We start from the raw sequence: 11629 nt of genomic DNA, 5'->3' as shown, positions 1-11629 counted from the left end.
TTGCCTCTCGATTACTTCCCGTCCGGTCTCTCCTTTTTGCTCCCCACCCCCCAAACCATCACTCGCCGCGCACATTTTTCGGCTCACTTGTATACCTGCCACACACATATGGTACTGATATAGTATATACACAAGCGTTGGTTGTGCGGCCAGGTGCTACTTGAGGAGGTCGTTGGGTCGGTTGTTGCCGTCGAAGACGTCGCCCCGTGGCTTGCCGTTGAAGAGGTAGGGCCCACGGTCGAGTTTGACGACGGGGCTGTCGGGGGCGGTCCACCGGTAAACGCCGATGGGTTTGCCGTTGCTGACAAAGTCGACGGGCGGCCGGACAAAGTGGGGCCGGTGGAAGGCGAGGGAGCCCGAGGTGAAGCTCGGCCCGCGGGACACGTAGCCCAGGCCCTCGATGTACGTGTACGGGGCAGGTGGTAGCTTCACGAAGTAGATGTCGCTGTCGCGACGCTTGGTGGTGGCCAGTTTGCGCTTCGACGATTGTTTCTAGATGCGTATGGGAGAGGAAATAATGTTATACGGTGCCAGGGTCTCGACTTTTGAGCCATTTGGGGGCTTTTGCGTGTACCTTCGGGACTCGAAGAGTCTCAAGAGGAGGTTTGAGAGTCACATAAAGGCTTTAGAAAAGTTTGCGGGAAATTTCAAAGTCTTTTTCGGATGGATTTAAGGTCTCCCTAAGTCAATCAAGGACTACAAGTGTGTCCCAAAAGGTTTTTAAATCATTTCAACTCACGTGAACTCTTTCAGGGTCGATCAAATATTACGAAGGACTTTTATTGTGTATTGAAGACTATGAAATCCTGATGACTTTGAAGTTTCCCAAAGTCTTTCAAACTAAAAAAATCACGTCAAGACTTCAAAGTCATTTGGAATCACATAAAATACGTAAAAGTCTTGGAAAGTTTACCAAAATATCTCAGAGCTATTCAATTTGAAATCTATTTGAAATCCTGATGACTTTGAAGTTTCCCAAAGTCTTTAAAACTAAAAAAATCACATCAAGACTTCAAAGTCATTTGGAATCACATAAAATACGTAAAAGTCATGGAAAGTAAAGATACCAAAGCTCATCAATTATTCTAAATCTATTTTAAATCCTGATGTTCCTCGAAAAGTCTCCAAGTCCCAAAAAGTTTCCCGAAGTTAAAACGTTAACGTATTACTAAAAAAAAACCTTCAAAGTCACCCAAGACTTGAAAGGTTTTCCAAAGTCTCTCGAAGACTGTGCAAAAAGTCTCGAAAAAACAAGTACACACCTGAAAACTCCGTTTGTTGCCCGACTGGTCGTACAAGCCCTTGACCTTCCACTCGGACTGACTCTGTTCACCGGTCCCCTGTGAGCCCCTCGAGCCCTGTACAAAAAACATACCAACAATCTCAAACCGATCCCTGCCACTCGTAATTGATAAAAAAAAAAAAGGAGACACATTACGCCCTTGTTCAGCATCCTCATCCTGTTCCGACTCTTCCCCGGTCCGCCGGAGCTAAGGTGTTGATCGCCGTGACCAATCCGTACGTTTCGATCGTCGGCGGCCCTCACGATCCGCCCGGTCGTTGCGGCGTAGCTGCAGTTGACAGCAACGCCGAGCACAAGCATCGCCACGAGGAGCAATCGAGCCGTCATGTTTGCCTAGGAGAACCGGCAATCGATTACCCAAGCCTCCACCGATATCGCCCTCGCCTGTGGTCATGTATATTTACGACCGATCGGATACGCGTCGCGTTTTAAATTAGAGGCTTGTCCGATCGCGCATTAATATAATACCTCTCAAGGTGTATGTGCACGCGATGGGGGAAGGTTGTTGGGCGATGAGCGCTCGTGGATGTGATGATTATGATGATGAGTGTAATGACACGCGGGAGGCTGTACTTGTGTCGATGGCAATTTAGATGCGCACCTTTCTTTTTTTCTTCCCCGTTTGGCTGTGGCGATCGAGTTTCGATCCTTATCGGCGTTGATTAAATTCTTCGCTGATTCAGAGCCCCCCCCCCCAAGAGAGTTGCTCATGACAAAGTATATACGTATGGCTTTTTCAGTTTTTACATTTTTTTTCAAGTGTAATTCATTGCTAAAAGTGTAAGTACCGAGTTGTTATCAACTCACTACCGATTATACACACCGATTGCGTCATACGGAGCGGAAAAAGAATATATATATATATTTGATTTCAATAAACGTTACAATAAACTTTAATGTATCACAATTACATGTGTTGGAACAATTTTTTTTTTTTTTTTTTACATTGTATTGCAAGTGTAGTGATGAATGAAGAATGTTTTTGAGCAAAAAGAGCGTACGTACAATTTTCTTAAAATCCGTGAAATTATTGTGCCCAAATCTCCGTTTAAATCTACGAAATACATTTTACCCGTAATAAAGCGCCGCGAAAATTAAAAAGCAAGCCCATCTCGAAGTGAAAAAAAAAAAAAAAAGGTAGTAACAGCCTCGTCGTGTTATTTAACGATTAAAGAAAAAAAAGACACTCGTAGATAAGAGTTTGGGGACTCGTTCGCTCGAGCAGCGACACAAAAACCCCATAGGTGGCAAAATTCACGTACAAAGGGCAAAAAAAAAACCCCTCGCTTCCAATTAACCTACCGGCCCACACGTGCTACCGCGACCGAAACTTACGAGGTATATCGATTTTTCTTGCGGTCCAAACCCTATACGCGCACCTGCGTTCTCGGCCACCATAGTAATAATTTACTTAATACGCGCGTGGTCCGGCAATTTACAGGAAGATACGATTTTTCCCCGCTGCGCGTACGGTGGTAGCACTTTCATTTTTCTCGATTCACGAGCGACCGTAACAACTTGGCAGATAATGAAAACGAAGAGAAAAAGACCTCGCCGCTTCCTCCCTTCGCAAGCTCTTTTTGCTCTGTATCCCCGTTCCAAGGTAATCACTCAATAACCAGGCTCCCCCCCCCCCCTCGGTGTATACCTCGTGTATAACGATCGTTCGCCAAGAAAGATCGGTTTGTCGTGTTTTGTTTGTCCTCATCCGTATGGATCGTTTTTGCCGATCTTTCCTCGCCACCGTCACCGCTTTCGACACCTCGTCCATATACCTCTTTTTTTCCCCGTCCGTCCGAAAAGACATCTACTGGGAGATCGGCCAAGCCTCCCGTAAAATGTACCTTTCACCGGTGCTACAGTCCGGAAGATTTTCGCCTTACCGATTTCAACTCGGAACTTGAGTATTCACACCGCGTATCGTGTTCCTTACAAAAAAAAAAAAAAAAAAAAAAAAAAAAAGCAACTCGCACATAACGATCTTTCGTAATCTACGCTCGTTAGACCTGTACGGCATTGGGTGAGACGACAGCGTTATTTGCTCTTTTGGTTGGACGATCAGCGTGAGAAAAGAAGAAAAAAAAACCTGCTGTTTGCTCCCTCCATTGGCACACTCTACACTCCCTCGTTTGCGAATTCGTTTGAAAAAACGAGAGAGGTCCCATCTTGGGTCGCTCGAAATCCTTGGGCTCAAACGGTGACGAGGTTGCACAGTATAATTAAACGCTTATCGGCTCACATCCGTCCCCGGCACGCGTCAAAAGACCATTTCAATGGAAATACAGCTGCGACCCAAAAAAAAGAGGGAGGGGGAATCAAGCGGCGCCGATCAAATTCGTCACCGTGAATTAACAAAGTGCCGAGAGAAGAAAAAAATTACACGTGATCGGCAATCGGCTCTCAGTTCCGGGGTATTATATGTGCAAAGGGCGAAAAATGATGATCTACCGGTTCGGAAAACTCAAGCGCGTTCCTCTCTCTCGTGCACGAAAGCGCGCGTGACGAAAGCTCGGCGTGAAAAAAAAACACGTCGAAATTACCATTCACGCCGGGGTTAACTGTATATACACTTTTTAACGCCACGCCGGCACGTCAGGTGGACGGAAAATACTCGCCAACTATGCGACTTGTCGCCGACATTTTTTCCCACATCTCTCGGGGTGCGATTACCATTGCTCGGGAGATTTATCTCCCCAACGACTCCTTCCGCGTGGCTGGGGCGCCCTCGATTTAATCGAAGTAATCCCTTGCGTGAATAGAGTGGGTTTTCGGCGACAATTCAAAGAGGACCACCCCCCCCCGATATATCGCGTGTCTCGTTCGGGCTGAACTCGAAAATAACGCTACTATGCTCCGCCGAGCATCTGGGAGTCCTGCTTTCGCGTGTATATACTGTAGCCCATTATTATCGCATATACGTGTATGAAAGGAAGAAACGGTTTTTACAAGGAAAAAAAAAAAAGAAATATATGCAACGCGTTGCGCTTACGCGAGGTGATACGAGGCAAATTTCGCATGTCCCTCACGTTCGATTAAACGTTCCGCGCTCTATATTTGCTCCTTTTTTCCTCTTCTTCTTTGCTCACCGTTACCCGCGCGACAAATTCCAGGGGAGGAAAAAAAAAAAAATAAATAAATAAAACACCGAGAAAATGTCTAATGTCGCCCCACCCCGTGCCTCCTTTTTTTTTCGAAGGACCCCAAAAACCTAGTTCGCGCAAATTTATGCAGCGGCGAATCGTGAGAAGCCAAACTAGTCGCTCGCCGGGATTTCGCGTTTAATTGCGCGTACACCTGCGTATACAACCGGCTTGGGGCTACAATTTTACGTAGGAGCGAGTTTGGCGTGTTAAAAAAAAAAAAAAAAAAACGGTGCAACAATGACGGGACGATGAGTTGGAAAGTCCGATAATCCGTGGTAAGCCGAGCGCGGTGGTATAGGCCGATATCGGCTCGATATGCATTGTTGGCCGCTTCGCGGGAGGGGAAAAAAAAAAAATGGGAGAACGAGAAAAGAAAAACATAACGGAAATGCGTTACGCCTGTCTTCAGTCAAGGACTACATACTCGCGGAAACCGGACGTATCATTTCCCATCCCCCCTCTCCCTTTTGTTATTGTTGCGTATTATATACGATAACCTTCTCGTTGAAGGATCGATTTTTCTTTTCTTTTTTTCTTCATACGAAAATATGAGAATTTGATTTAAAAAAAAAAACAGGAATATTCCTAAGCTGATAATCATTACGTATATGTTTGATATTGCGCGCATCTATGTTAAATCGAACGTTGCTGGGGCCTTTTACTATACTTTGGCTCACACTAGCGTTAGTATTTCAACCGCAGCTCGTCCTCTTGACTAATGTCGTGGACTTTGCTCTAATCAATTACGCTACTGACCCTCGGTATTGAAATTAAATGGTATGGTTTATCATTGAAGCATCGACACGAAATTGTACAATCAAGAAATTAAAAAGTGACAGGTGGGTACACGCGGTGTAACATATCCGGTGGCCTCAGATACATAATATTAAGTGTGCGCTTCGGAGAAAAGCAAAATAAGTGTATGAACACACTGTTTCCTTTTTCGTTACCTTCTTCGCAGCTCCTTTTTTTTTTCTCCCCCTCGGTCCTCACGTGTGTCACGTAACTGCGATGTCGGAGCTTTTCCTCGCAACAACAAAGCTCATCTGCGAGTGTCGGTGGCGAAACCAAAAAATATTCGGACACTCGCACTTTTATTTATTTTTTTTTTTTCTCCAAAAAGAAAAAAAGAAAAAAAATGAACAAGTGGACCCGGCACTAAATGTCGACGAGTTTGCGCGCACTATCGGAGTGAAGAGTTTTCTTAAGCCGGCGCTTACTTATGCCCCTGGCCCCCACCGTCTGGCTCTTCTTTCGCGCGCGCGGCTCTTATATATGTGCCCACTTGACGGTCCCTTTATCTCTCTCTCTCTTTTTTTCTTTTCTTTTTTTTTCCCTCATTTCTCGCTTTCCCTATCGTTCGTGCCTTTTTTTTTTTTTTTTTTTTTTTTTTTTGGGGAGGGGGCAGAGGGAGGTATGAACACAGTGTGCTCTGGAATGCCGGGGACCGCGCATTTAAATTTCGGTGACGAATGTACGCTTTTTTCACCTTTTGTGTACATACGCCGCACACAATTCGTGAGTTTTTCTTTCGAGAGATTTTTGGAACTTGTACATACGCGCGCGTGTGAGTAACCCATTGGTTTGTTGCATCGGCGCGTGGATAATTTTTGTTGGACTGAGGCAAGAAATTTTTTTTTTTTTTTATAATTCGATGCAATTTAACATGATGTATCGTGGCACCTTTCGATTTACCAGACAAGGTTACAAAAATGTTGATATAATATTTTTCAACAGAAATTTTGGTTGTTTAATTTCTCGAAGCTCTCGCTAGAAATTGAAAACGATAAATTTTTCATGAGTAAAAAATGTAGCAGAGTTACACTTTTATAACGAAGAAAATATTCATTAGAATAATAGTTCTAAATAAATATTTGTTTGAAGCAAGATAATCATTTTTTTTTTTTTTCAAGTTTTCAAGAGATTATTTAGCAGTGTATAATGATTCTAAGGAATTTTTTTACAACCAAGAAAATGTCAACTAGAATAGTTCCAAGTGAATATTCGTTCGGAACGAGACAATAATTTTTGTTTTTTCTAAAGTAAGAAAATAAATTTCAAGAGATTATTTAGCAGTGCATATTTTCTTGATTCTAAGACAACATTTTTTTTTCTTTTTTTTTTTTTAGAAATGATGACAATAAGTGGCGATGATTAATGTAGCCTCGAAAATATGAGCGAAAGTTCCTGAAAGGACCACGCATCTCTTTGAAAGATCAAAAAAAAAAAAAAAAAAAGATCTTCCCCCTCTCCGTGTCCTCTTGATACACTTAAGAGCCCGGCCGTTTAATCTTTCTCTATTCTTTGAAAAAAATTACCGTATGGAGCACCACTTTGATGTTTATATACACACTACACCGTAACCGTCGAAAAGAGAGTGCTTCCGTCGTGAAATTGCAATGTTTCTCCAAAATAAAATAAAAAAAGCCAGCGAAAGGAAATGCCCCCCCCCCCAAATCATAATTACTCCCCAACACCGTTTAACAATTGAATGTAGGTAAATGGGCATCGCGTCCTTTTTTTTCGCGCATTTCACCTCACATTTCGCCGCACAACAATGAAAAAAAAGTAAAAGCAGAGGGACGGCGAGGAAACAAAAAAATGAGCGAACCAATTAACACTCGAGGTGTTTTCATACATACACGTGTGTCCACCAACAAAACGTATACATCAACGAGACCGCGGTGTTAATTGCGCGGCTATATATACATATATATATATTATATGTGTATAGGTGTCAGGGAAAAAAATAAAATCCGCACTCGCACTCAAATTAATTAGGCGCGTATACATTCCGTGGGAACAATCGTTGGGAGAACAATTAACGAAATGTACGATTAGCACGGGAGTAGAGTATATAATACATACACAGCAGGTACTAACGGGACGATGGCTCTCGCGTGGCCAGCGATTTCTGTTTACCTCCTCCTCCTTACTGCTATACCCTGTTTTTTTTTTTTTTTTTTTTATTTCTCGCGAGTTTTCCGTGCCGAGTGTGCTGTACATGCTTTGTGTTGTTTTCGCGAGCACGAGCCGAATGGTAATTGCCGGTTCGCTGGCTCATCGAGAGATTTACCTTTGATTCCAGCCGTAAAAGTTTAAGCCGCACCACATGCTGATTGTGCAAACTTTTCTTCTTCTTCTTCTTCTTTTTTTGACTATCTCCAAGACTTTAAATTAATTGCATTTATCGCAGCCAAAGGATATACGCGAGGATCATCACCAGAGAGGAAAGTGAAAGTGACGCAATATTTACCCATACACGTATGAGGCTATTACTTATCTTTTCCGATATCGATGAAATTGTCAGAGATTCGGGAATCCCAATCGAGATAACGAGGGCTGTGCTGGAATGTGTGTTACGCACACGATGGACCAGCCGAATTAATTTACGGGAGTAAAAACGCACATAGAAATTCGAAAGCCAGTACGTATATGGACCATATATATATATACACAGGAGAGCGTTGGGTAGGGGGTCCGATGGGGGTGAGATGTATGTGCGTCGAGGAGGATGACGTTAACTGTAAAATGGCAAAGAATGGGAGGAAAAAAGGGGGAAAAAGAAAAAAAAGTCAGGCAGCAGTATGTGCGCGGCCTTGCATACATTGGCATCTGTACATCGAAGGAGCCTCGCCTCCTTTTCGTCCGGTCTTTGCCTCGCTACTGCAACACTGGTCGGAGTAACCGAGCGCGGAGGAGGTCGGCCACTGATGAATTTTTCATTGTTCCCCTTTACTCGGTCGCTCTGTCGGTGCGTGCCAGTTTTCCTTTCGTCCTCTCTCTCGGGTGCTGGATGATGCAGGTATTTTGCGGTTTCTTCCTTTTTTTCTTTTTTTCTTTTTTTTTTTTTTTTTTCATTAACAAAAGAGTATTTTGATTGTTTTTTTACGCCAAGTTGTTTTAGATACGAAGCGTTGTGTATATGCTTTCTGAGTTAAAATAGAGATAGAGCATGGCAAGGCTTTCATTCGTACGTTCCAAAATTTAAAGTCTCTTCCGTTGATTGCCTTACAATGTCACAATCCGCTGGTATGATGTTTTTTTGCTTGAAGCATCCATTTCCCGGTCCCTCGTCGAGATGTGATTTATTCGTTTGGAAAAAAGAAATATTTTACCCGCTAATTGTACTTTGTTCCCTTCCACCTCGGGAAGCAGTAGCGATCGGCCAAAAAAAGTCACACAAGTTGTTTAGATCCTTTGGGACTTTGATCGCGAGAAAAAACTTTCGCCAACACGACCTCGTTAATTTTCTGGCTCTTTTCTTTAGTGTTGTACACATTTTGGTCACGATGATCGCGGCCATAAATACACCGCTTGACGATCCTCGTGAAGTCTAGATACCCATCATCAATAAAAAAAAAAAAAAAAGACTCCGCGTATACAATTATATTTTGATTTCCGTACTGCCAAATCATCGCTTTTAATTATGTTCCATTCAATTTTCATGCCTGTCGGTATACACGAGGTGACAAAAGTGCAGTCGTCCTCTTTAATCGGTCATTCGCGATCGTTGGCTCTGTCCCTTTTATCGCCTCGACCGATCAATCTGTCTTTTGTCAATTTTTCCTTCACGAGTGCCGATTGAAAAAAAAAGAAAATATGTATCCACGAATTCATTTTTCAAACGCTTCTTGCAAGCAAAAACAAGAAGCACTTTTACGATAAGATCAGGAGAATTCAATACACCCCGTGTACACCATCCATCTAAAGATATCCATCTGAAAAACCAACAAAAAAAGCACCCATTGTTGTTGATTGATGTAAAAAAATTACCCTATTAATTATCCCGTGGGTGGACTTCTTGTGTACGTGTAATCCGTTTGTCCGAGATATTGCGCGCGCGGATAATAAGTTGCGATACACCTAGCGTGGCAGTACATTACGTATATCATGCGCGAAGTTTTCCCCTTTCTCACCTCGGCGTAGGAAAAAAAAAAAAAATTTCGACTCCGAAGCGTAATGTTGCGGATCTACTTGTACGTATACATGTGAAATCGTGTCCGGAACGAAAAAAAACTGTAATGTGAGAGTGGCCACGTGCGCCTGCATGTTTTTGAGGCCCAAAACATTTTGGACTTTATTGTCATTGTTTTGAACTTAGAATGCTTGTGGGTTTTTTTTATTGATGACACTTTTGTTCTTGTGAAGGCATATTTTTTTATCATAACTATAGTTTGAAAACTGGAGAGAAGAGATTGTCTCTCGAACATTTGGTAGCAGGTGCTTTTTTTTAATAGAACTTGGTTAAATCATTCGTTTGTTTTATTAATATTTTATTTGAGGAAGTTTAAAAAAAATGTGCAGACACAGTAAAGATACATCCATTGAATGTGTTGTTTCACAATTTTAATACTTCAATGTATAAACTGGCATATGCTTAATTAAATTAAGTTAATTATTATTTTTTTTTTTTTATCAACTACGATTTTTATTTAACAAAATGTGTTGTATGCGGAATAGATGTTTTTATATGGTTTCAATCACATTTTTGAAATGAATAACTTTAACACCTTAGAATATTGAAAGATATGTTTTTAGTGTTAATAAGAAAAATGATCAGAGTCACAAGTAAAAATAAATTTTTTTTTCCTATTTAATGGAGTATGGAAATCTCTAAATTTCGTAATTTTTTACCTAAATACTAAACTCTATTTGTCTGACTCATTTCTTACATCCAAGCAAGCAGAGTGAATAAATTTACGTGAAGGATTACACTTTCCTATATCCGTGTCATAACTACGACTTCACCGTTAACAAAAAGTTTAATCATTTCGTGCACGATATTGATTTTTGATAATTTTAATTAGTATTTTGATAAATTCAAAATGTATGAATGAGCTGACGCATTATACCAGAAACATCGGTTAAATCTATTGTTTCACAATTTTTACGTTTAATTTAATACAGATAAACATGCGGCTCTCGTTAACATTACTAATGCGTCAACTCTACAATTTGCAAAAAAAAAAATTCCTAATTATTTCAAAATATTTGAAATATTTTTGAGGTCAATAATAACCTTCACGGAGCTTTGTACAAAGAAAAATATTTTTTGCAAATAAAATTTATTTATATTTGTCACTTTATCTGAATAACTATGAATACTTTAAAACGATTTTTTTGTAAATTTAGAAAAATATTTCCGTATTAAGAATGTATTTTTATTATTATACGATGAAATTTACAATATGAAATAGTTGAGTTTTTACAGATCAACAAAATTTTGTATTTTACACTGCTAATTTCAAAGCAGTTATTGTAATATCTCGCTGTTGTAGACAAAAAAAAAACATGAAACAATTTTCAGTCCTTCTTGCAATCGATCTCATGTTCTAATAAAAAACCACCTTCTACTAAAAGCACCATTGAGTGTAAATTACTCAGAGAAAATTGATTCAACGCGCATAATCTATAGTTCTTCACATCAATTACTCGGTTTTTTTTTTGCAACTAAAACATGTATTAACTATTATTATTTGTACATTTATTATTATAGGTATATAGATATGCTTTAGTAGACTTTGGATGTGATATTCAGTTGTTTTAACAATTTAGCGCAACAACATATTTTTATTATTATTTTTTTTTTTTTCATAAACTTTTTAATTTTTTTTTCAGTGCAAAATAAATCCCAATAGATCTAGTTGACAAAATTAATGGAAGTCCAAATTTCCTCGACAAAATCAGTGAGCTGCTTGATTTGTATTTTCTGCACGATTTCCACAAGATATGGTAAGCTACTTGCTGATGGCCATTGAAAAGTCGATCTGTTTCATCGTCAGCTGGCAGCGTAGAGATCTTTACTTGTAGCCGTCAATTTGGCAAAATATGTGTGTTATCTACTCTGTTAATTCTCGTGAAACACTACAGATGTCCATCAAACGTCCGTTTCATTCTGCGCTATTTTACACAAAAAAAAATTTATCATCAAACTTTGCATTACTCGACTATATTTAATTAGAGATACAAATACTCGCGAAACTTTTGCCGCTTTGTCACTTAAAGATCAAACAAACAGTCAATAACTGTAAAAAATTAATTAAATATTCTTCAAAGTAAAATAATTCGGAAAAAATGCCAATTTCCACGGTAGCGCGATAAAATTATCGTACACCACAGCCAAAGGGAGATGCTATCATTTCACCGGTAATAAAATGCACGACACTCGATCGACGATTTC

At 40.3% G+C, this 11629-nt stretch overlaps 1 protein-coding gene across 1 annotated transcript; it reads right to left on the bottom strand.

Moving 5' to 3' along the window:
- Window positions 1-156: 156 nt before the first annotated feature.
- On the bottom strand, window positions 157-1630 carry LOC106646202 (uncharacterized). The gene is made up of 3 exons (XM_089595492.1): window positions 1439-1630; window positions 1263-1358; window positions 157-492 (listed from the first exon to the last, which is right to left on the bottom strand). The coding sequence occupies exons 1-3, from the start codon at window positions 1628-1630 to the stop codon at window positions 157-159; spliced, it is 624 nt and encodes a 207-aa protein (XP_089451618.1).
- Window positions 1631-11629: the final 9999 nt, after the last annotated feature.

This window comes from Copidosoma floridanum, unplaced genomic scaffold (genome assembly GCF_036245765.1).
Source record: "Copidosoma floridanum isolate Cflo_tuat_1 unplaced genomic scaffold, Cflo_Japanese_pri ptg000025l, whole genome shotgun sequence".
Taxonomy (NCBI): Eukaryota; Metazoa; Arthropoda; class Insecta; order Hymenoptera; family Encyrtidae; genus Copidosoma; species Copidosoma floridanum.
The sequence above is the reverse complement of the archived record's forward strand: the minus strand, read 5'-3'. Positions and strand labels throughout refer to the sequence as shown.

Bases quoted from the DNA above. Each gene is read 5' to 3' on its own strand.
- LOC106646202 (XM_089595492.1), bottom strand. From the start codon at position 1,630: ATGACGGCTCGATTGCTCCTCGTGGCGATGCTTGTGCTCGGCGTTGCT. The intron at 1,359-1,438 runs GTAATGTGTCTC...TTTTTTGTACAG, and splicing joins TGAGGATGCTGAACAAGGGC to GGCTCGAGGGGCTCACAGGG. The intron at 493-1,262 runs GTGTGTACTTGT...ATACGCATCTAG, and splicing joins GCAACAAACGGAGTTTTCAG to AAACAATCGTCGAAGCGCAA.